The sequence below is a fragment of the Nicotiana tabacum genome, chromosome 23, assembly GCF_000715075.1.
Source record: "Nicotiana tabacum cultivar K326 chromosome 23, ASM71507v2, whole genome shotgun sequence".
Lineage (NCBI taxonomy): Eukaryota > Viridiplantae > Streptophyta > Magnoliopsida > Solanales > Solanaceae > Nicotiana > Nicotiana tabacum.
In genome coordinates this window covers 9,516,783-9,543,712 of record NC_134102.1, presented here as the reverse complement: position 1 = coordinate 9,543,712, position 26,930 = coordinate 9,516,783, and the positions used below count along the sequence as shown (strand labels likewise).

General features: G+C 38.4%; 1 protein-coding gene across 1 annotated transcript in view; it reads right to left on the bottom strand.

The window, feature by feature from the left end:
* Nucleotides 1-637: 637 nt before the first annotated feature.
* Nucleotides 638-26,930, bottom strand: part of LOC142177031 (uncharacterized) — an 87,649-nt gene continuing 61,356 nt past the window's right edge. Inside the window, exons 2-8 of the mRNA XM_075245490.1 lie at nt 4,107-4,931; nt 3,138-3,482; nt 2,951-3,043; nt 2,010-2,385; nt 1,764-1,905; nt 1,226-1,289; nt 638-964 (exon numbers count right to left, since the gene is read on the bottom strand). Of these exons, the coding sequence (XP_075101591.1) occupies nt 638-964; nt 1,226-1,289; nt 1,764-1,905; nt 2,010-2,385; nt 2,951-3,043; nt 3,138-3,482; nt 4,107-4,931 (2,172 nt within the window). The remainder of the gene's footprint in view (nt 965-1,225; nt 1,290-1,763; nt 1,906-2,009; nt 2,386-2,950; nt 3,044-3,137; nt 3,483-4,106; nt 4,932-26,930) is intronic.

Below are 26,930 nucleotides of genomic sequence, written 5' to 3'. Positions count from 1 at the left end.
CTTAGCTGAGAAGCTCTTCACTACTTTCAGTTCTTTATTTATTATTGTTACTTACTGAGTTGGTTGTACTCATACTATACCCTGCACTTTGTGTGCAGATCCAGGTGATCCCGGACACCGCGGGCGTTGATTCTTTCACACAGTTGGTTTTTCGGAGATTTCGAGGTAGCTACCATATTTCGCAGACCTTGTCTCTCCTTCACTATCTCCTTGTTTACTGTATTTGGTCTCATACTATTATAGACCGTATTTTCTAGACTTGTAACGTATAGATGCTCATGTACTCAGTGACAACGGGTTTTGGGAGTAAATTTACATTCAGTATTGGTGGGAGTTTTCCCCTTAAATTAATTATTATGTTTTCAATATTTAAAAAAAGTTGTGGGTTATTGATGTTGTCGGCTTGCCTAATATCGGGATAGGTGCCATTACGACAGGTGTGATATTTGGGTCGTGATACATTCGAAATAAAAATAATATCAGAGGGATCAGTTTGTGCCTTGTCATTGTATGCTGGTTTACGAGACCAATCTATGCCTTGCTTATCTTTGTAAAAATCACTTATTGATTGGTACAGAGGTACAAGCTTAGCAAGCTTATCTATCTTAGAAATCACATAATAATCATGACCTGCTGATCAGTAAGAGTCATATACATTGATACATCTCTCCTTAAATGAGACAACTGCCAATATCCAATGAAGTTTGTCCTTCAAGTTGACTGGTATCAAGACATTGTCGACTGTATGCCATGGTACATTAGCTAGCAATCTGTAGCCCCTTATGTATTCACATACAATATATATTTCCTTGGCTACACTTCCATCATTATCTGTATCATTATACTTGTCGAAGATTTCAGCAATTCTTATCTTGAATATACAATCAACAGTGGTGTTTGTGAATGTGCTGCTTTGGTTGTACTTGCCCTTCTTTCTCAGGTAGTAAAATATGATATCAATATGCTATATATAAAATTGAATACATAGTGTCAATACATTGAATTAAAAACAAGGAAAACAAACTTCTTAATGGTGAAATACAGGTATTGTAAATTGAAGAAACTGAATATATATAACTCAATACAATGAATAGATTGATTACAAACATACTGCAATACTTTGGGAATAACTTAACTACTATTAATTAAAAATACATATGAATACATAACTAATATTAATTAAAAAAAACCTATGAATATATATTGCAATTCATTGAATACATACTGATGAATACAAATTGCTGGATAAAACATTGAAACACAGTGAAGTTTGAGATAAAGTGAAGACACTGAATATAGTGCATACAGTTAAATACACTGAATACACTGAAATACAGTGAATACAATGAAAGCAGTGAAAACACTTGTATACAGTGAATGTAGTATTTTAACTTAACTACTGTTAATATATAATACATCTGAATACACTGTGAGAAAAATCGTGAATATAATGAATCCAAAATTTGAATAAGCCGAATAAAACAGTAAAACACAAATATTGACACACCATCAATAAAAGATGTAAATAAACTGAATGTATAAGGGTTATATCTTACATCGTTATTCCATAATTGACCGTTAGATAGGTAAAACCAATTTTTCGAATTGACTTCATGAACTTCAAAATCCAACGGTATAGGCAGTGTTGACTTGTGTTTCTTATAATGGCCTTCCTTATCCTTTCTACAAGTATTTGGAGAAAACATTATATTCACTTTATAAAGGGTAAAACCATACATTATAGATTGAAAAAAGAAACTTACTTTTGATCGTGTTTAGCAAGCAGACCATCACGAACCCATTTCTGGAATTCTTGAATGACTAAAGTATGATGTAGCCCTGATATTAAATCATCTTCAAAGGGATATTTTTTATCAAATATTAGAGTCAAATTTACTGAAGTACCTGTAGTTCATCGGAGTCATTAATAGCGATATGTAATTATAGTTAACATGGGGATATATAGCATAGCTTTATAAAACATAGTTTTTGTATAAAAAATTACTAACCGGCCGAGTCGAAGTTTGCCACGTAAGGCGAAGAATTCCATCGACTTGGACGCCGAGTCCTATGAGAAGGTAAAGGCGTTGAATCAATAAGATTTGCTGCTGGATGTATCACAATTCTAATTTCTGGAATTTTACTTGGAAGGTCCTCATCCGCCAACTCAAGTGATACATGTATTTCTCCGGATACATCCTCGCCAGTTTTTGGTGGTATGACACACGACACCTCCGATGCAGTAGGCCACTCCTTTCTTATTTCACCACAGACAGGAGTATCCTCTGTAGATGCATTTAATGTGTCTCCAGTTAAAATAACATGTGGATGTCCATTGGCATGAATGTTGGTGTTTAGCTTCTTTTCCATAGCCTTAACATACACCTAGTAGAATACATTAATATATCACATATTTGAAAGAATTATATTTATCACATTAGAATAAAAATATTTTTTGACAAATTCAGAGTAGGTGTACACACTTATATTCTGCCAATGTATCCACATGTATTCTATAAATGTATTTACTAATATAACATTGTATTCACATGTACACATGATTAAACTGAAGAATAGTAAAAGCTGATTTATAATATGTATTTAGAAAATCATGTTTACAGATATAACACTATATTCACATGTGTATAAGTGTATTCTGCAACATGTATGTTGTTGTATACATGATTAAACTAAATAATAGTAAAATCCTATTTACAATATATATTTAGAAAATCATCAATATAGTTATAGCAACATATAAATACACTGATTACACATGTATCGCTATACTACATATATACTACAGAGGTTAGAAAATATTAAACTCTGAATTATCCCCAACAGCTATATCATGATGTGTTTGGCCTTTGGGATTATCATGCAAGTTGGCCTCAGTTGACATTTGAATACCACCATCATGTCTCCCAGTATATTTCTTTCTTTGGTATACCCTTTCTGTATTCTGGTTGGCTTTAACATGTTCAGAAATCTTTTTGAAATTTTCATTGATCAATGATCGTAGAGAAGTGAACTCGCCCATTACCTAATAATTATACAAACAATTAGAGATGGGTTAGAAACATATATGAAAGTTAATACATAAACAGTAAAGTTGAATATGTTTTAACAATACTTACATAATCCTTGAATGAATTTAGATCCTGCCTCAAAGCAGACAAATCATCAGATTTAGAATCAGCTGTCTTCTTAACACTCAATACAGTTTCCTTGATTTCAATATTAGCAGTAGGGGGAATCATGGCTTGAGGTATTGCGGACACATGTTGTATTGGACACTCTACAGTTGAGGGATCAATTAGCTTTTGTTTGCACTTTTTGTGAGGTGGTGATGAAGATGGACCAACGCTTGCATCATGTTTCTTCTTTGGCTGAAGAGACGGTGTAGGACTAAAGTGATCAGAATCATCTTCATTGTTGTCTGTATGAAGAGGACTTTTGTCTACATCAACGCCATCAGCTCTCTAGTGGTTGGTTGAGTGTTGTTGTATTTCAGGTGAAAATAGAAATACACCCAATGTAAATCACACGTGTTGTATGATTACTAATGTAATATGCTTTATGTATATGGGCAATTATCTATATACATGTATTCAGTTGTATTGTATAAAAAATTTCCAACAATGTATTAAATGTGTGCTGTAAACTGTATTATGTATTCTACTCTATTCCAGTTAAATTTGAAAACATGGACATTGATGTATGATGCATTCAACTATATTTAATTTTTAATATTAACACTATATTATGTATTCTACTGTATTCCAGTTAATTTTGAAAACATGGACATTGATGTATAATGCATTCAACTATATTTAATTTTTAATATTAACACTATATTATGTATTCTATTGTATTCCAGTTAATTTTAAAACAGGGACATTGGTGTATGATGTATTCAACTGTATTTAATTTTTATTATTAACACAATATTATGTATTCTACTGTATTCTAGTTAATTGTGAAAACATAGACATTGATGTATGATGTATTCAACTGTATTTCATTTTTAATTTTAACATTGTTTTTAATAACAGAAATATATGTTGAATAAAATACCAGTCAAATAAATAATAATAAATTATCACGTTTCCCTTGTCATTGAACATGTCGTTCATCATGTAAGCATAAGTTGGCTGGTTGACAATGGATTTCCAATTGAGTATTCTGGGAATCCGGTTATCAACTCGGAGTGCAATTTTGGGGTCAACCTTTGAACAACACTCGTTAAACCATACTTGCATAGCGAGAGACATCCCAGCTATCTTGTAATACTTCTTCTGAGAATCCATATTCTTACTAATTGATCTAATAAGGGCCTGGAATGCCTCCTTACCCCTTGGATAATCAGAATATCTCCCGCTCTCAACCAAGTGAAAATGTAGTCTTGGGATGGTTGTGCAGTTCTTCTCGGTGGATAATATGAATGTATGTATGAAATACAACACATCTATTTTAATGGCATCTCCATCGTTGTCAAAACCCCAATTTTTTTCATCAAAGCATTTCAACAAATATTTCTTCTTGACATTCTTTGCACCACCAAAGTATGTATCCATAATCCTATTAGGCATCTTTGTGTTAAACTGAAAATTTTCAGCGTCACTAACACAATTGAGACCAGTAACTACCGCAAACTCCCTGATTGAAAAGCATACTGTCGTACCATTCACATATATTGAAAATGAATCATCATGACTTTCTTCTAGCTGCAGAACCATGAAGCACCTGGACAATTGATGTTGAACCTCACAGTGCTTCATATCTAGAAAACTTCCAAAACAAGTAGTACCAAATATTTTGTACTGATCTTGAGTAAGCTTTTCTTTGAGGCCGAAGATTATATCTGTGTTAGTGTAGGAACTGATATACAGTGATAAAATAGGCGTGTGTTTAACAAAGAGTTTTATTTCCTGCATAAAAAAAAAATTAAAAAGATAAAATTAATGGTTAAAAATATAGATGAATATAGTTATTTGGAATACATTACTCATTCATGAAATACAAACATAATGTATTGATAATTGTCACAAAAATGTGAGTTATGTCAATGACTGTTATTTTAAATAAAGCAGAATACAGTTGGCTTGAAAATATAGATGAAAACAGTTAGGTTGAATACATAACTAAATATAGAATAACTAGTGTATTTAAAAAAGTTGTTGAATGAACTAAAATACATCTAATTACAACATTCAAAAATCACTGTAATAAGTAAAAATCAGTGTAGGCAATATTAAATACATATAAATACATCTACATACAAGAAGAGAAAATCATTGTACAAACTAATAATCAATGTATGCGGACTCAAATACATATAAATACATCTATAATTACCTTGTCGTTCGGTGTTTCTGAGCTAGTTTCTGTATCGACCTCTTTTCCCTTCAATAAGTTTTATTCTCTTTTCTGCATAAGGAAGTGTTGATTCTTTCGAAGATTTCTCAAATTGGCCTTGTTTCGTAGGGTCATTGTATATTGTTTTTCTCCTTTCGGCTTCAGTTGTTGCTGCTGAACCTGCAAATACATGTTCTGCTTGAGTGATTTGCAAATCGAAAGATGGCCCATCGAAATTGAGTTCTTTGGATAAACCTCGGGTAACCCTCTTCTGAGTTGTTGAATCATCCATTGGAGAAGAAATTTCAAGTTTTCTTGTGAAATCATAACAATGGTGAATATTTAAAAAAAAATTAGTAAAGAGAAAAAGAAGAAGCTATAACCAGCGAAAAGCTAACAACTTTAACACTTACCACAACTTTTTGGAGCAAAAAATATTGAAAATTGAGAGAGAAAATGGAGCTAATAAAAGAAGAATAGTGGTTCAAAAATGGGGAAGAAAATGGCATTGTGAGAGAGATCGTGGAGAGAGAACTTTGATACTATGAGGTGATTTTGGGAGAGAATAAACCGAAAGAAGAGAGAAAAATATTAGACAGCGTATTTAATGGCTTAACTGTAGAAAGTGACCATAAATACATATTTTGCTATAAAAACTAAAAGGAAGCTATAGAAAATAATATTTTAAAAGGGTATTTATTTATAATAAATAAGGTGTAAAGCTTTGTTATAGAAGGTGAAATTTCATAATTAAAAACGGACAAATATCTTATTTATGGGCATTGGGCCAACTTTAAAAAAAAACAAGCCAACTTAAATTATAATCATAAAGAACCAAGCAAGAATGAGTCATGCTTCTGATATTAAACAATGAATCCAATTCAAAATGTCACGACCCAGTTCCACCTATAGGTCGTGATGGTGCCCAACACTATAGATAGGCAAGCCAACCTATAAATTCAACATATATCGATAAAATTTAAATCCAAAAAAAATATAAATATCAAATTCTATCAATGTGTGTGCCAAGACCTGGTGTCACAAGTGTATGAGCATCTAGTAGATTATACAAAACTTATAATACTGTCTAAAATAAAAATAGACAGAATGAAAAGTACAAGGAGAGATACTAGTAGCTGCAAAACGGCTCAGAAAGGCAGCTCACCACTATGCCCCTAGATAACGTGAGTGTAAGACGATAGGTCCCCCACTAGTACTTGCCTCAGGTCCTGCACAAAAAGTGCAGCAAATGTAGTATGAGTACGTAAGCAACGTGTACCCACTAAGTATCAAGCCTGACCTCGAAGTGATAGAGACGAGATGACCGACTTTGACACTCACTATGGGTCAATAATAATAATTGAAATACAACTAGAATATCTACATCAGCATGATTCACAGAATTTACAATAATTTATTTAACCAGTAGAAATAATCAAATTCCTTCAAATGCAATAATTTTCAATATATTAATTAAATTCCTTCAATTCAAATAATTTCCAATTTTATCAATTAATCTCATTTACAGGAATAACAATTAATTCCTTAACAAGCAGGCATAATAATTCATTAAATTCCAAGGATTCTCCAATTTATCAATTAGATTCACAAGCTGAAATAAGCTCTTAAGGCATCGTGTGATTATTATTATTAAACACGATTTCTGCCGAGGACGTACGGCCCGATCCAGAGTGTCGGGTACTCTGCCGAGGGACGTGCGGCACGATCCATAGATGCATATATCCTGCCGAGGCATTCGGCCCGCTCCACAAGAAAGGAAGACATTTTCTTATGTACCTCCGAAATGAGAGTATATTTATTATAAGATAAATTCAGGATGAAGAACAATTTCTCTTAACAATTAATTAACTTAAATAGAAAATCAAGTATATGAGATTTCCATCCTTTAATATTTTTATCTAATAATTCACAATATATATATATATATATCAAATAATATTAATTAAACAAAGAATACAATTTATACAAGTAATCCATGCTTCGAGTCCTAAACTACCCGGACTTTAGCATTAATAGTAGCTACGCACGGACTCTCATTACTTCGTGCGTACGTAGCCCCCACAATTAGCAATAATTATTTAAATTTTAATAACCTATGAGAAAATTTTCCCCTCACAAGATTAGACAAGAGACTTACCTCGTCGTGCTCCAATTTAATCCACTAGAAGGCCTTTTCCATGATTATCCAACTCTGTCTAGCTCGAATCTAGCCAAAATAATTTGATACAATCACAAAAAATTATTGGAATCAATTCTATAAGAAAATACTACATTTTCAATAAAAATTCCGAAATTAATTAAAACATCGTCTGTGGGGACCACGTTTCGAAATCCGTCGAAAGTTACGAAATATGAACGCCCGGTCAACCACGAGTCTACCCATACCAAAATCACTAAATTCCGATAACAATTCGGCCCTCAAATACTCAAATCTATCCAAGAGGGTTTTCAAACTTTTCCAACTCAATTCACCAATTAAATGATAAAAATAGTAATGGATTTGGGTAATTTAACCAATATTGAGTTAAGAACATTTACCCCGTTGTTTTCTCTGAAAATCTCCCAAAAATCGCCTAAATCCGAGCTCCAAATCATTAAAAATGGATTCCCATTTTCAGAACTTAAGCTCTCTGTCCAGTGATTTCTTCTACGCGATCGCAAACTTCCTCACGCGATCGCGTAGCACAAATTTTTTTCTGCCCAAACATTAACCCTACGCGATCGCATTAAGTTTCACGCGATCGCGATGCACCAGGTTCCGACTCTACGCGATCGTATCCCTTTTCACGCGATCGCGTAGCACAACGCGTGGCCCACTTACTCTCAAATTTCCCCTAAACGATCGCAAACAATGACACGTGATCGCGATACACACACTCGCCAATCCTACGCGATCGCAGATGTGTCCACGCGATCACAGTGAACAAATTCTGAACTGCCCAAATTAACCCTATGCGATCGCAGCCCCATTCACGTGATCGCGTAGAACAAATCCACCTCTGCCTAAATTACTCTACGCGATCGCAGACCAACTTACGCGATCCCGGATAAGGAAATCAGAAGAAAATACCAGCAGTTATTAGAAGTGTTCCAAGGCCAAAAGTGATCCGTTAGTCATCCGAAACTCACCCGAGCCCCTCGGGACCTCGACCAATTATACCAACAAGTCCCAAAACATTATAAGAACTTAGTCGAACCCTGAAATCACAACAAACAATGCTAAAACTATGAATCATCCCCCAATTAAAGCTTAATGAAACTTAAGATTTTCAACTTCTACATTATGTATCGAAACCTATCAATTCAAGTCCGATTGACCTCAAATTTTGAATACAAGTAATAAATGACATTACAGAGCTTTGTAAATTTTCGGAATTGGATTCCGACCCCAATATCAAAAAGTCAACTCCCCGGTTAAACTTCCAAACTTCATTTCAAGCCTAATTTAACTATGGACTTCCAAATAAAATTTCGAACACGCTCCTAAGTCCAAAATCACTATACCGAGCTGTTGGAATCATCAAAATTCTATTCAGAGGTCGTTTTCTCAAAAATGTTGACCGAAGTCAAACTTGGCCTCTTAAAGCCAACTTAAGGAACCAAGTGTTCTGATTTCAACCCAAACACTTCCAAATCCCGAACCAACCATCCCCGCAAGTCATAAATCATTAAAAGCACATACAAGAAGTTGTGTTTTTGGGAATGGGGTTCTAAAAGTTAAAATGACTGGTTGGGTCATTACATTCTCCACCTCTTAAACAAACGTTCGTCCTCGAACGAGTTTAGAATTGTACCTGGAGTGCTGAATAAGTGTGGATATCTGTTCCGCATGTCTTCCTCAGACTCCCAAGTCGTTTCCTTGACTGGTTGTCCCCTCCACTGGACTTTTACTGTAGAAATCCTCTTGGACCTCAACTAGCGAACCTTTTTATCAACAATGGCAACTGGTTCTTCTCATAGCCCAAACTATTATTTAGCTGAACTTTGCTAAAGTCCAACACATGTGACAGGTCAGCATGATACTTCTGGATCATAGATACATGGAAAACCGGATGAACTCCCGAGAGACTGGGAGGCAATGCAAGCTCATAAGCAACTTCCCCAACTCGTCTCAACACCTCAAATGGGCCTATAAACCTTGGGCTCAACTTGCCCTTCTTTCCGAATCTCATAATTCCCTTCATCGGCGAAACCTTCAAGAGAACTTTTTCACCTACCATAAATGATAAATCACGCGCTTTCTGATCCGCGTAACTCATCTGTCTGGACTGTGCTGTACAAAGTCACTCATGAATCAAATCTACCTTTTCCAAGGCATCCTTTACCAAATCAGTACCATATAACTTAGCCTCACCGGGCTCAAACCATCCGATAAGTGAACGGCATCGACGACCATATAAAGCCTCAAATGGAGCCATCTCGATGCTGGATTGGTAACTATTATTATAAGCAAACTCGGCCAAAGGCAGGAAACGATCCCACTGACCTCCAAAGTCAATCACACATGCCCTGAGCATATCCTCCAAAATCTGAATTGTCCGCTCTGACTGCCCGTTGGTCTGCGGATGAAAGGTTGTGCTGAGCTCTACACGGGTCCCCAACTCACTCTATACTGCTCTACAGAATTGTGAAGTAAACTGAGGGCCTCTATCTGATATGATAGAAATTGGCACACCGTGCAACCGAACTATCTCCTGAATATAAATCTAGGCTAACCTCTCTGAAGTATACGTAGTCACAACAGGAATAAAATATGTCGACTTGGTCAACCTATCAACAATGACCCAAACTGCATCAAACTTCCGCAAGGTCCGCGACAACCCAACTACAAAGTCCATAGTAATGCGTTCCCATTTCCATTCTGATATAGTCATCTGTTGAAGTAGGCCGCCTGGCCTCTGGTGCTCATAATTAACTTGCTGGAAATTTAGACACCTAGCTACATACTCAACTATGTCCTTTTTCATTCGTCTCCACCAGTAATGCTGCCTCAAATCACGATACATATTCGTAGCACCTGGATGAATAGAATACCGGGAACTGTGTGCTTCCTCTAGGATCTTTTTCCTCAGTCCATCCACATTAGGAACACATAGACGATCCTGGAGTCACAGAACACCATCCGCGCCAATAGTAACTTCCTTGGCACCACCCCGTAATATTGTTTCTCGAAGGACCATCAAGTGTGGATCATTATACTGACGAGCCTTGATCTGTTCAAATAGTGAAGACTGAGCTACAACACATGCAAGAACTCGGCTGTGCTCTGAAATATCCAGCCGCACAAGTCTGTTGGCCAAGGACTGGATATCCAAAGCTAATGGCCTCTCTTCTGCTAAAATGAAAGCCAAACTACCCATACTCTCCGCCTTTCTACTCAAGGTATCTGCAACTATATTTGCTTTATCCGGATGATATAGGATAGTAATATCATAATCTTTCAGTAATTCCAGCCATCTGTGCTGCCTCAAATTTAGGTCCCTCTACTTGAACAAATGCTGTAAATTGTGGTGATCAGTATAAACTTCATAGGACACCCCATAAAGATAATGCCTCCAAAGCTTAAGAGCGTGAACAATCGCAGCTAACTCCAAATCATGTATTGGATAATTCTTCTCGTGGGCCTTCAGCTGACGTGAAGCATATGTAATACGCATCAATACACAACCCAAGCCAACGCGTTAAGCGTCACAATATACTGTATACATCCCCGAACCAGAAGGCAACACTAACATTGGTACTGTGGTCAATGTTGTCTTGAGCTTTTGAAAGCTCACCTCACAATCATCAAACCATCGGAATGGAGCACCCTTCCGGGTTAATTTGGTCAAAGGCACTGCAATAGATGAAAAACCCTCCACGAATCGACGATAATAACCTGCTAAACCCAGAAAACCCCTGATCGCAGTCGCCGAAGTGGGACGATGCCAATTCTGAACTGCCTCAATCTTTTTGGGATCAACCTTAATACCATCACCCGATACAATATTCCCCAAAAATGCTACAGACTCTAGCCAGAACTCACATTTAGAGAACTTAGCATATAGTTTTTGTTCCCGCAATGTCTGAAGCACTACTCTCATATGCTGCTCGTGCTCCTCCTTACTACACGAGTAAATCAAAATGTCATCAATGAAGACAATGACAAATGAATCAATATATGGCCTGAATACCCTATTCAACAAATCCATTAACGCTGTCAGGGCATTAGTTAAACCGAAAGACATTACCAAAAACTCATAATTACCATATCTAGTACGAAAAGCAGTTTCGAAACATCTGAATCTCGAATCTTCAACTGATGATACCTTGACCTCAAGTCGATATTAGAGAACACCCTAGCACCCTGCAACTGGTCAAATAAGTCATCGATACGTGACAACGGGTACTTGTTCTTAATAGTAACTTTGTTCAATTGGTGATAATCAATACACATTCGCATTGTGCCATCCTTCTTCTTCACAAATAATACCGGTGCACCCCAAGGCGATACACTCGGTCTGACGAACCCTTTGGCTAGTAACTCCTTAAGCTGTTCTTTCAACTGTTTCAATTCTTTTGAAGCCATGCGATACGGTGGAATAGATATAGGTTGAGTATCTGGAGCCAAGTCAATACAAAAATCATTATCACGATCAGGTGGCATACCTGGAAGGTCTGAAGAAAATACATCGGAGAACTCCCAAATTACAGGCACCGAATCAATAGCCAGAGTCTCTGCGGTGGTATCCCGAACATATGCTAGATAAGCTAAACAACCCTTCTCAACCATGTGTTGAGCCTTTATAAAATAAATAACCTGATTAAATGAACTAACCGACGAACCCTTCCACTCCAGCCTAGGCAAAGATGGAATAGATAAGGTAACAGTTTTGGCATGACAATCTAGAATAGCATGATATGGAGATAACCAGTCCATACCTAGAATAATTTCAAAATCGGTCATTTCGAGCAATAAGAGATCTGCTCTAGTTTCATAACCACATAATGTAATAATACAAGACCGGTAGATCCGGTTCACAATAACAGAATCGCCTACAGGAGTGGACACATAAACAGGAGTACTCAAGGACTCACGGGAAACATCCAGGAATGGAGCAAATAGAGATGACACATATGAATACGTGGATCCTCGATCAAATAATACTGAGGCAAAACCTCTGCATGTGACTGGGATCCCCGCACTCGTAACAACTCTTCGGTGCGATGGGCTGCTGACTAAGTGTCTGGCCCTGGGAAACTGAATACCCACTGGGAGGACCCTGAATAGCTGGTGGGCGGTAAGAACTCTCTGGTATAACACTGAGATAAGGACGCACTTGTGCACCTCGAGGAGGTGGTGGTGCTGGATATGGGGGCTAACTGGACTGCCCTCTCATGAACTGACCTCTGCCCCCAGACGGAGCACCTCTGAACTCTCGAGAGCACCTGAACCATTATCTCTCGTAATCTGCTCTCGGCTCTGCTAACGTACACCCTCAATCCTGGGGCTATAACCACAACTAGCTCATAAGAAGTACCCATCTCAACCTCTCGAGCCATAGTGGCCTGAATGCCAGTATGTAAACCCGCAACAAACCTCCACACTCTCTCCGCCTCAGTAGGGAGTATCATAAGTGCATGGCGAGATAATTCAGAGAACCTCGCCTCATAATCGGTCACTGATATCTGACCCTGCTGGAGCTACTCAAACTGAAACCATAACATTTCCCTCTGGGAGGGTGGAATATACATGTCCAGGAACATACAGATGAAGCTGTCCCAAGTCATGGGAGGAGAATCTGATGGTCTGCCAAAAACATAAGACTGCCACCATCTACGGGCCCTACCCTCTAGCTGAAAAGTAGCAAAGTCAACCCCATGAGATTCCAATATCCTCATGTTGTCCAGTCTATCCCTGCAATGATCAATGAAGTCCTGTGGATCCTCATGTGGCTCACCCCCAAAGACTGGAGGATGTAGTCTAGTCCATCTGTCCAATAGTTTCTGAGGATCGGCGGCTACAGCTGGCTTGGGCTCAGGTGTAGCTGCTGCCACTGGCTAGGTTCCACCCACGGGTAGTGCACCCTGGGTTTGATATACAACAGCTACCTGTCCATGAGCCCGCGTGGTAGGGGTCTGTGCTCCCCCGCCTGCCTAAGATGTGGCTGGGTATGCCAGAAATAAACCGGCCTGAGTCATATTGTCCATGAACCGTAGCATATGATCCATGACATCTTGATATCCTGGTGCCGATGTGAAATCCAGCAGAGCTGGCTCTGCCACAGGCACCTCATCCTGTTCCTCAACAATGGGGTTCTCTGCTGGACCCACTATGCCCCTGGATAACGTGAGAGTAAGACGATAGGTCCCCCACTAGTACTTGCCTTAGGTCCTGCACAAAAAGTGCAGCAAGTGTAGTATGAGTACGTAAGCAACGTGTACCCAGTAAATATCAGGCCGACTTTGACACTCACTATGGGTCAATAATAATAATTGAAATACAACTAGAATATCTAAATCAGCATGATTCATAGAATTTACAATAATTTATTTAACCAGCGAAAATAAACAAATTCCTTCAAATGCAACAATTCTCAATATATTAATTAAATTCCTTCAATTCAAATAATTTCCAATTTATCAATTATTCTTATTTAAAGGAATAACAATTAATTCCTTAACAAGCAGGCATAATAATTCATTGAATTTCAAGGATTCTCCAATTTATCAATTAGCTTCGTAAGCTGAAATAAGCTATTAAGGTATCGTGTGGTTATTATTATTAAGCACGATTTCTGTTGAGGACATATGGCCCGATCCAGAGTGTCGGGTACACTGCCGAGGGACGTGCGACACAATCCATAGATGCATCTATCCTGCCGAGGCGTTCGGCCCACTCCACAAGAAAGGAGGACATTTTCTTATGTACCTCCGGAATGAGAGTATATTTATTATAAGATAAATTCAGGAGGAAGAACAATTTCTCTTAACAATTAATTATTTTAAACAGAAAATCAAGTATATGATATTTCCATCCTTTAATATTTTTATCTAACAATTCACAATATATATCTTTAATATTTTTATCTAACAATTCACAATATATATATATACCAAATAATATTAATTAAACAAAGAATACAATTTACACAAGTAATTCATGCTTCGAGTCCTAAACTACCCGGACTTTAGCATTAATAGTAGCTACGAACGGACTCTCGTCACCTCGTGCGTACGTAGCCCCCACAATTAGCGACAATTATTTAATCCACTAGAAGGCCTTTTTCACGATTATCCAACTCTGTCTTGCTCGAATATAGCCAAAATAATTCGATACAATCACTAAATATTATTGGAATCAATTCTATAAGAAAATATTACATTTTCAATAAAATTACGAAATTAATTAAAAATTTGTCCGTGGGGCCCACTTCTCGGAATCCGGCAAAAGTTATAAAATATGAACGCCCGCTCAACCACGAGTCTACCCATATAAAAATCACTAAATTTCGATAATAATTCGGCCCTCAAATCCTCAAATCTATCCAAGAGGGTTTTCAAACTTTTCCAACTCAATTCACCAATTAAATGATAAATATAGTGATGGATTTGGGTAATTTAACCAATATTGAGTTAAGAATACTTACCCCCATTATTTTCTATGAAAATCTCCCAAAAATCACCTAAATCCGAGCTCCAAATCGTTAAAAATGGAAAATGGGACGAAGTCCCATTTCAGAACTTAAACTCTCTGCCCAGTGATTTCTTCTAGGTGATCGCGAACTTCCTCACGCGATCGCGTAGCACAAAAGTTTTTCTGCCAAAACATTAACCCTACGCGATCGCATCAAGTATCACGCGATCGCGATGCACCAGGTTCCGACTCTACGCGATCGCATCCCTCTTCACGCGATCGCGTAGCACAACACGTGGCCCATCTTTCTCTCAAATTTTCCCTACGCGATCGCAAACAATGACACACAATCGCGATAAACACACTAGCCAATCCTACGCGATCGCGGACGTGTCCACGCGATCGCAGTGAAAAAATTCCCAGCAGCCCAAATTAACCCTACGCGATCGCAGCCCCATTCACGCGATCGCGCAGAACAAATCCACCTCTACCTAAATTACTCTACGCGATCGCACACCAACTTACGCGATCCCGGATAAGGAAATCAGAAGAAAATACCAGCAGTTATTAGAAGTGTTCCAAGGCCAAAAGTGATCCGTTAGTCGTCTGAAACTCACCCGAGCCCCTCGGGACCTCGACCAATTATATCAACAAGTCCCAAAATATTATACGAACTTAGTCGAACCCTGAAATCACAACAAACAACGCTAAAACTACGAATCATCCCTCAATTAAAGCTTAATGAAACTTAAGATTTTTAACTTCTACATTATGTATCGAAACCTATCAATTCAAGTCCGATTGACCTCAAATTTTGAATACAAGTAATAAATGACATTACAGAGCTTTGTAAATTTTCGGAATTGGATTCCGACCCCAATATCAAAAAGTCAACTCCCCGGTTAAACTTCCAAACTTCATTTCAAGCCTAATTTAACTATGGACTTCCAAATAAAATTTCGAACACGCTCCTAAGTCCAAAATCACTATACCGAGCTGTTGGAATCATCAAAATTCTATTCAGAGGTCATTTTCTCAAAAATATTGACCGAAGTCAAACTTGGCCTCTTAAAGCCAACTTAAGGAACCAAGTGTTCCGATTTCAACCCAAACACTTCCAAATCCCGAACCAACCATCCCCGCAAGTCATAAATCATTAAAATCAGATACGAAAAGTTTTATTTTAGGGAATAGGGTTCTAAAAGTTAAAATGAACGGTTGGGTCATTACACAAAATAAAACAATTAAACTAATACAATAAAATATTTAAGGTACGTAATTATAAAAAAATGATGACAAAAGTGAGAGAACACCCAACTAAAGAAACCAACTAAAAATAATACATGGAGGAAGGAAAATAAATATAACTCGATGAAGCTTAGCCTTAGTGGCTTAAAGAAAATCTTCTATTACAATTTTAGATATTGGAAATGAAAACCAAAAACTTTCTTTTAAGGAATTCAACCCATTTGGATGAATGTAGTTCAATACTAACTTAGAGATAACAAGAAAATTCTAGCTTAGCCTAAGCAGCGATGTGGAGTATACAAAATTATTATTTTTTTGTTCAACTTTGTATACCAAAACAGCGATACACGAACTCAGAATGAAAAGGTTTCAACAACATCATATCACCGTAAGGCTTAAAGCATTCATACATCCATTTACGACATAATTCTAATCAGCATATTTCTTCCCTTACCCTTTAGCAATAATACAATCAAAGTAGCTTTAAACTTTAGAAGAAACTGAAACTTAATGGCACTCAGTATGACAATGAAATACTAATTTGTAACGATCCGATCGGTCGTTTTGTATAATTGTGCCCCGTTACCCTTTTTTATTATTTACACTTGTGTGTTTATGTCTTTATGACTTGCGGGGTTGATTAATTTTGTTTCGGGAGACTTTCGGGTTGATTTGGACCCTTGACATTTATGAAAATAATCCCGTAATTAATTTTGGAAGTCCGTAGGTTGATTTATGTTGATTTTCCGAAATTTGACAATTTTAAGTTGAAAAATTTGACCGTAGGTTGACTTTTAGCTATAGAGCTGGAAATTTAATTTTGGGACTTGGAATAGGTCCATTATGGCATTTAGAACTTGTTTGCAAAATTTGGCATCATTTAGAGTTGAATTGATAGGAATCGGACGCGTACTTGTAATTTTAGAAGTTATTGAAATTCTCTTTGAAAATCATGCGTTTTAGAGTTCAATTCGTAGTTTTAGATATTATTTTTGTGTTTTGATTGCGCGAGCGAGTTTGTATGATGCATTTAGACTTGTGTGGATGTTTGGTTTTGTAACGACCCGATCGGTCATTTTGAGAGTTTTTGCCCCGTTCCCCCAATTACTGCTCATTTTGTACTTTATAACTGTTATGTGACTAGCCGGGGTAGTCAGTTCGGGTCCGATGAGGTTTCGGAATGAACTGAGACACTTAGTCTCAAGGATGAAAACTTAAGTTGAAAAGGTTGACCGGATGTGCACTTAGGTGTAGACGACGCCGGAATGGTGTTTCGATGGTTCCGTTAGCTCTGTTAGGTAATTTTGGACTTAGGAGCGTGTCCGGATTGTAGTTTGGAGGCCCGTAGTGGAAATTAGGCTTGAAGTGGCAAAAATTGAATTTTTGGAAAGTTTGACGGGGAGTGGACTTTTTGATATCGAGATCGGATTCCGATTCCGAAAGTTGGAGTAGGTCTGTAATGTCAAATGTGACTTGTGTGCAAAATATGGGGTCAATCGGACATGATTTGATAGGTTTCGACGACGTTTGTAGAAGTTGAAATTTCCTTAGTTTCAATAGACTTGAATTGTAGTGCGATTCGTGTTTTTATGTTGTTTGAGGTGATTTGAGGGCTCGACTAAGTTCGTATCATGTTTTAGGACTTGTTGGTATGTTTGGTTGAGGTCCTGGGAGCCTCGGGTTGATTTCGAATGGTTACCGGATCGGAAATGGGACTTGGTGCATGTGTGAAGTAGGGAGTCTGCTGGTGTAATCGCACCTGCAGAGCTTTGATCGCAGGTGCGAGCTGAGGAGCGCAGGTGTGACCAAGATTGGGGAGGACTGTGGTCACATGTGCGAGGAGTTTTCCGCACCTACGTGGCCGCAGGTGCGGCATGAAGGTCGTAGAAGCGAAGGGTGCGCAGATGCGAGGGCGAGGATCGCAGAAGCGGAGGCCCAGCTCGAGTGGTTCACCGCAGAAGCGGGTGGAATGTCGCTTTTGCGACGCTGCAAATGCGGTTAAGTTTCCGCAGAAGCGAAAGGGCTGGACAAAACACTTAAATTCAAGGGTTCGCGATTTTGCTTCATTTTAAACATTTTAAGCTCGGGTTTGGGCGATTCTTGAGAGGATTTTCAAGAGGTTTCTTGAGGTAAGTCCCTTGTGCTCATTTTTGATTAATAATCTTGTTTCTCCATTGAATTTCCCACCTAGTTTGTGTGTATTTAAGGTAAAATTTAGGAGTTTGAGGTTAGGAATTTGGAGAGTTGAATTTGGGAATTTGGGTGACGTTTTGGTGTCGGATTTTGGTAATTTTGGTATGGTTGGACTCGTGGATGAATGGCTTTCGGGTTTTGTGACTTTTATCAATTTTCAAGACGTGGGCCCGGGGGCCGGCTTTTGAGCCGATTTTTGACTTTTGATTAATAACTTAGTATTTTTCATTTGGAATTGATTCATTTAGCCCATGTTGATTATATCGAATTGTTTATGGCTAGATTCGAGGCATTTAGAGGCCGTTTCGCGAGGCAAAGGTGTGTTGGAGTAGATATTTGCTTGGATTGAGGCAAGTAACACTTCTAAACTCGGCCTTGAGTTCGAAACCCCGAATTATGTGTTATATGATTGGTGTTGAGGTGACGCACATGCCAAGTGACGAGTGTATGGGGGTGCACCGTAAGAACTGTGACCTAGTCGATTCCATAGAATCGTATAGTGGATTTATCTTATTGATATCTGTGTTTTCATCATGCGATAAGTAATTGAGCTGCCAATCATGTTAGAAATCATGTTTAGGCCATATGTTGGTACTGTTGGGACCCAAAGTGGTCGATTCTTGCTGTCTGCATATTGATTACATTAAAATTTTGTACTCAGTCATATTTATTCATTGCATATCATATCTGAGTCTCCATTGCTATTTATTGCTATATCATATCATCATTTTTGGGCTAGTTTAACGACATTGTGAGTCCGAGAGAGAGAGAGAGACTATAGAGATTGATGATTGAGTGAGGTCGAGGGCCTGATTGAGAGTGATATTTATGGGATTAGGCTGCACGTCGCAGCATGTTTATTGATTTATGCCTGGATCTGGCATATTTTAGCGCTTGGGTTGAAGGAGTCCCTCCGGAGTCTATACACACCCCCAATGAGTGCAATTGATTATATTGAGTGATGGACCTTACCTGGACATGGATCTTGTACGAATCATTTATATTTGGGGATGGATATTCCCCTGGGCTGGATTGGCCTTATGCAGTAATGAGTGACTGACAGTCAGTTGGTGTGTATATATATATATAGGATGGGATCTTCCCTAGGTTGGATTGGCCATATACAGTACTGAGTGACTGATGATTCTAAGAGTGTGAGTACACGAGGTGTCACGACCCAAAATCACAATTGTCGTGATGGCGCCTATCTCAATACTAGGCAAGCCGACAATCTCAATAAACTACCATATCTTTGAAGTTTGAAAACATACTATTTAAATTCAGCGGAAGAAAACTCACAAATACACATATAAACACTCCCAAATCCCGGTGTCACTGAGTACACGAACATCTAATATGAATACAAAGTCTGACTAAAAAAACATTGTCTGAAAGTATAGAACAATACAATAACTAAAAGAAAGAGAGTCAAGGTCAGCGGACTCCAGGCAGCTATCTTGATAGTCTCCAACTGATAGCACTCTGAGATCTAACGGCCGCCGTGTCCGAAAGCACCTGGATCTGCACACGAGGTGCAGAGTGTAGTATGAGTACAGCCAACTCAATAAGTAACAAGACTAACCTCTGGGCTGAAAGTAGTGATGAGCTCCGCCGGTACAGTCCAGTATAATTAATAACAATATAGAAATGTAGGCATTCTTTCAAGTCCAACAGTTGCTTTCAGTACAAATAAAACAGATCAATTCTGAACAATACGAGAAATATGACATCTCAGTATCTACATGTCAATGTACATGCTGTATGTGATACACCTTAGTGAAAACTCTGTGTACTCACAATCTAAAATACTCAATCACTCAGTACTGTAAATGGCCAATCCAGCCCAGGGAAGATCCATCCCAAACATATATGTATATCCATCAACTAACAATCAGTCACTCAATACTGTATAAGGCCAATCCAGCCCAGGGGCAGATCCATCCCCGAATATCAATGATTCGGACAAGATCCATGTCCACGGAAAATCCATCACTCAATATAAATACTTCGGGCAAGATCCATGCCCAGGGAAGATCCATCCCTCAATATATATCTATGGCAAGATCCATGCCCATGGAAGATCCATCCCAGATATATGTGGGGATATCAACTACGCTCACTGTTTGGTGCAGACTCCGGAGGGGCTCCTTTAGCCCAAGCGCTATACTAGCCAGATCCAAGCATAAATAAATAAACATCACTCAGAATCTCTAGTCTCTCGGGCTCTCATTGACATGAAAAATCAAACCGACATGATGATATGAAGTATCAATGAATGACAATAGAGACTGAGATATGATATGCAAGTGATAGATGTGACTGAATAAAAATTGTAAATTTAAACAATTAATTCAACAGCAATACGACCCTTGTGGGTCCCAAAATATATTGCCGTGTATCCTAAACATAATCTTTAACATGAGTCTCGGCTCAATTTCTATAACACGTGGAGGATATGAGGATAATGAGATTTATTTAATTATGCAACTCCACGGAATCAATCTAAGTCACAATTTCTATGATGCACGCCCACACGCCTGTCACCTAGCATGTGCGTCATCTCCAAACAATTGATACAACATGTAATTTAGGGAATTATACCCTCAGAACCAAGTTTAGAAGTGTTACTTACCTCAAACCGTGTAATTCTTTACTCTGCTATGCCTTTGCCTCACGAATTTGCCTCTGAATGTCTCGTATCTAATCACAATTAGCTTGATTCTGTCAAAACATATTATTGGAATTCATTCCACATGAAAATACTAATTTTCCAACAAAATCTAAAATTTAACTCAAAAATCGCTCGTGGGGCCCACATCTCGAAATCCGACAAAACTCACAAATTCTCACAACCCATTCAATTACGAGTCCAACAAGACTAGTTTCACTCAAATCTGACATCGAATCGACATTCAAATCCTAAAAATTCATTTTATGTAATTTCTACCGTTTTTCCCAAATTTCCATCTCGAAATACTAATTGAATGATAAAAACAATGATATATTCATATATATTAACCAAATCTGAGTTAGAATCACTTACCCCGATGAATTTCTTGAAAACCTCACGAAACATCATCACAAACCGAGCTCCTAACGTCCAAATGTGAAATAATACCCTAACCCTCGGTTATATAGTACCACGTGTGATCTCCTAATGTGCGGTCCGCACATTTTCAAGTGTTGTCCGCACATTTCCAAGTTCTGCGGCCGCAATCCAAATTGTGTGGCCGCACTTCACAGTGACTACACTACCAGGCTTCAGTAAAATGCCCAAATATTTCTGTACAAATGTCCAAATGTTTAATGCTAATCCTTTCTAGAAACTAGATTCAAATAGCTACAACTTTCGTTTTTAAATCATCTCCAACTTCCTTGTAGATTAAAGGATATAAGCTTCCAAAATTGGACCCGCGAACCTGCGAAATCACCTTTCTGTGGCCGCGAGAAGAATTCCGCGGACCGCACAATTTCAACTGCGGTCCGCACATCTTCAAGTGCGGTCCGTACAATTCCTACTGCCCCAGCACTTTGGGAGTTTGCGACTGCACTTCTGCACTCTAAAATGTGCCCTCTGCACTTCAACTGTTCCATAACATCGTCAGAGTGCCGAAATGCCAGGACTCGCTCAAAACTCACCCCGGAACTCATTCGAGCCACTCGGGATCCCGTTCAAATATATCAACAAGCCCTGTAACATAATACGGACTCACTCAGGGTTTCAAATCATGCAAAGCAATATCAAAATTACAATTCAAACCTCGATTCGGACTTATGAGTTTTAAACTTTTCAATTTACAAAACTCGTGCCGAAACATACTAAATAAATCCGGAATAACTTCAAATGTGGCACACTAGTCATAAATGACATAACAGAGTTATTTTAATTTCTAGAATCGGATTCTGATCACGATATCAAAAAGTCAACTCCCCGGTCAAACTTCCAAACTTTAAATTTTTATTTTAGCCATGTCAAGCCTAATTTACCTACGGACTTCCAAATAATTTTTCGGACACGCTCCTAGTCCAAAATTACCATACGGAGCTGTTGGAATCATCAAAATTCTATTCCAGGATCGTTTACACATAATTCGCCATCCAGTCAAATATTTCAGCTTAAGCCTTAATTCTTGGAACTAAGTGTTCCATTTCATTTAAAACCTCTCCGACAAGTCACGAAATTATAACTAAACATAAAAATAGCAGTAAATGGGGGAATGGGGTAGTGATACTCAAAACGACCGGTCGGGTCGTTACATTCTCCCCCTCTTAAACAAACGTTCGTCCTTGAATGATTTAGAATTATACCTGGAGTCTCAAATAGGTGTGAATATTTGCTCTGCATCTCCCGCTCAGTCTCCCAAGTAGCTTCTTCAACTGGATGGCCTCTCCACTGCACTTTCACTGAAGCTATGTTCTTTGATCTCAACTTTTGAACCTGCCGATCTAGGATAGCCACCGGCTCCATATCATAAGTCAGATTACCATCCAACTGAACCGTACTGAAATCCAAAACATGAGACGGATCTCCGACATACTTTCGGAGCATAGATACATGAAACACTGGATGAACAACCGATAAACTAGGTGGAAATGTAAGTTCATAAGCTACCTCTCCAATCTTCTTAAGTATTTCAAAAGGTCCAATATACCTAGGACTCAACTTGCCCTTCTTCCTGAATCTCACAACACCCATCATAGGAGAAATCCTATGTAGTACCTTCTCTCCTACCATGTAAGCAACATCACGGACCTTTCGGTCCGTAGAACTGTTCTGTCTAGATTGCGCCATATGGATTGGATCCTGGATCAATTTAACTTTTTCCAAAGCATCCTGAACTAAGTCAGTACCCAATAGCCTAGCCTCACCCGTCTCAAACCAACCCACCGGAGACCGACACCTTCTCGCATATAAAGCCCCATACGGAGCCATCTGAATGCTCGATTGATAACTGTTATTATAGGCAAACTCCATTAGCTGCAGAAAATGATCCCAAGAACCCCCAAAATCTATAACACAAGCGCATAACATTTCTTCCAAAATCTGATCAATGTGCTCGGACTGTCCATCCGTCTGAAGGTGAAATGCTGTACTCAGCTGTACCTGTGTGCCTAACTCCCGTTGCACTACTCTGTGAAACTGTGATGTAAACTGTGTGTCCCTATCTGAAATAATGGACACTAGCACACCGTGAAGGAGAAGAATCTCGCGGATATAAATCTCAGCTAACTGCTTCGAAGAATAAGTAGTACCGACTGGAATAAAATACACGTACTTAGTCAACCGATCCACAATCACCCAAATAGCATCAAACTTGCTCAAAGTCCGTGGGAGTCCCACTACGAATTCCATGGTGATACGCTCCCATTTCGACTCCGAATTTTCAAGTCTTTGAGGTAATCAACCCGGTCGTTGATGCTCGTACTTCACCTGTTGACAATTTAAACACCGAGCTACAAACCCAACTATATTTTTCTTCATTTTTCACCACCAATAGTGCTGCCTCAAGTCCTAGTACATCTTAGCAGCACCCGAATGAATGGAATACCGCGAACTATGGGCTTCCTCAAGAATCAACTCACGCAGTCCATCTACATTGGGTGCACAAATTCGACCTTGCATCCTCAACACCCCCATCATCTCCGATAGTAACATCTTTGGTATCGCCATGCTGAATTGTGTCCTTTAGGACAAGCAAATGAGGGTCATCATACTGATGCTCTCTGATGCGGTCATATAAGGAAGACCAAGAAAGTACACAAGTGTTACATCCCTCATTTTCGTACGATAAAGTTTCGTCGTAAGTTAATCGACGCACGTTCGGGAATGAAATTATTTCGTGATTATAAGCATTATGCTATTTTAAACAAGTTATGAGTAAATTGGTGAAGGTGAGGGGGTAAGCAAATCAAAGAAAATAAATTTCATCGAAGTTTGACATTTTGGGATAAAATATGGCGCGAGCTAAAATACCCGGTATTTATGGACTAGTACCATACAAGGTACCATATGGCCATGATAGTGAGGTGTATAAGGTATGCTAAAAATGAGCAATATTTTAAGTAATTTGGGATAATTCTTAAGTTTGTTGGTACATTTTTAATTATTGATTAGTGAAAGATTAACAAGTTAATCAGGAAATTAGTGGATAATTAACTAGAATTTGTGGATAAGTTTAATAGCCAATAATGTGGCAGTAACTTAAAGATATTTGGCGACTCTTCATTTTAGGCAACCAAATTAGATAACACATGTACTAAATTTCTTAGTCATTCGTAACTTTGCCTCAAGGTCTCCGTAATTTATACCCAGATGGAGCAATTTATATTGGTAGTTACTTGCTCTTGTTAAAAGTCTTGTTTTTTTTTTAAAGTAGAATATATTTAAGTGACAAATAAGCTTCACGCAAAGTACAATCTAGTTAGAAACAATTAGACAGAATTTCAAGTCATCCTTCAGTTGTTCTTGTAAAAAAAGCTCTCAACCAAGTTAACTTTTAAGCCCTTCTTAGTTGCAAGAGTTGGCAAAAAAATTTAAAAGTATGAAAGCACCACAATATGATGTTGTATGTTACAACCGAGAGTCATATGAGCAACGCCCAAGACCTTCAACAATGTAAATTAACGTGAGATTTTGCAATTTTAAGAGAGTAAGGTGTAATATTTCTCAAGAGAATAGACTCAGGTATGTTAAGGCTAAATCTTTCCTTCATTTTGGCATGATCTCGTAACAACATGAATTTGATAACGAGGCATAAAGAGAAATTCATATTCCTGAATTTACGTACATTTTTTAGTCTTATAAGTTATAATATTCTCCCTTATCGGGACTTCATATTCAATTGAGTTTTGTTTTATTCTAGTCAAGAGAGCAGAGAGCCTATATATGCAGTATTATAGTATTTGCATTACCATCGAGCTATAATCGATGGGCAGGCCCCTATTGGGCAACCTATGATCTGATGGTAAGTTATATACCGAGCCTATTGTGGCCTAGCGCTTATGAGCGAGCCCAGTTGGCCGAGATACAGAGTCTAGTATGGCCGAGCGCCTATGAGCGAGCCTACTATGGCAGAGCAGTTATATATATACCGAGCCTTATAAGGCCGGGCAACTGTTTTACTTACTATATTGAGAGAGTTGAGTCAGTATCAACAGGTAAGCATATCTTTAGATTATCATTGACTTCCAGTTGCTTTCAGTTATTATATTATCATTTCAGTCTCAGCTTTCAGTATAATGCCTTACATACTCGGTACATTATTTCGTACTGACGTCTCTTTTCTGGGGGCGCTGCATTTCATGCGTGCAGGTTCAGACAGACAGACGGGTATACCTCCTCATTAAGTGTTGCCTGAGTTCAGCTTGATCGGTAAGCTCCATGCCTTCCGGAGTTGCCGGGTCTAGAGCTTTATGTACATGTTGTGTATAAATGTATATATGTTATGAGTAGGTCGGGAAGCTGTTCTGCTCACAGTATATCCATCAGTAGAGGCTTGTTGACATATCCTGTCAGTTAATGCAGTATGTTGGGCTTGTAGGCCTTTTATATACATTTTTTTGGATTGTCAGCTGTCGTAGTTATGACGGCCTTGTCGGCCTAGTTTTTTTATTGATATTTAGTTAGTATTCGCAATTGTCTTGCAATGTGGCCCATGTCCAAAGTATGACATTATATGTTCAGAGTCCCTTAATCGCAAGTTGGTACGTGAGGATAAGTGAGGCACCGAGTGCCGGTCTCGCCCCCAGGTTCGGGGCATGACAAAAGTGGTATCAGAGCAGTTCTGTCCTAGGGAGTCTACAAGCCGTGTCTAGTAGAGTCTTGTTTATGGGTGTGTCGTGCACCACACTTATAAGCAGGAGGCTACATGGCATTTAGGATTGTCACTCTTTCTTCTTATTCTAGATTGCGTGGTAGAGCTCCGTTGTAAGAACTCAATTTTCTAAACTATATCTTATTCATAATACGACGATACCTATATCCAAAATGATGGTTGGTAGAGATATAGTTGTGGAAGAGTTGAGTTAGAAAAACTCTAGTTTGCATCATTCCTATGATGGATAAATGTGAGGTCTTCAGCAGAACATGTGTGTACCTTATGTATAAGCTTCTTGATAAGGAGCCTTAAGGCAAGAATATATATCCACATCTATGGTGAAAGGCAATGAGAGGTTTAGAAGATAGATACAAGCTTCAACAAGTAAAAGGAGCAAGATGAGAATGGTACGAGGTACCCAGTTAATGAAGATTACCGGTATTTTCAACTCCGACAGAAAAGTATAAGCATTGTGACTTACCTTTAACAGTAACGGACGTATGTAGAATTGGCCACACCCATCTTAGTTATACCTTATTGGGGGCTAACATGTGTAGTTTTAGAAAAGGACAGGATATTAAGATACGACAGGGTTTAGAGTAACCCAAAATGATAAATGGATTGTTTGTGTTAGTTGGCATTTCTGAAGGATATTACAAAGGTGCTAATAGATCTCC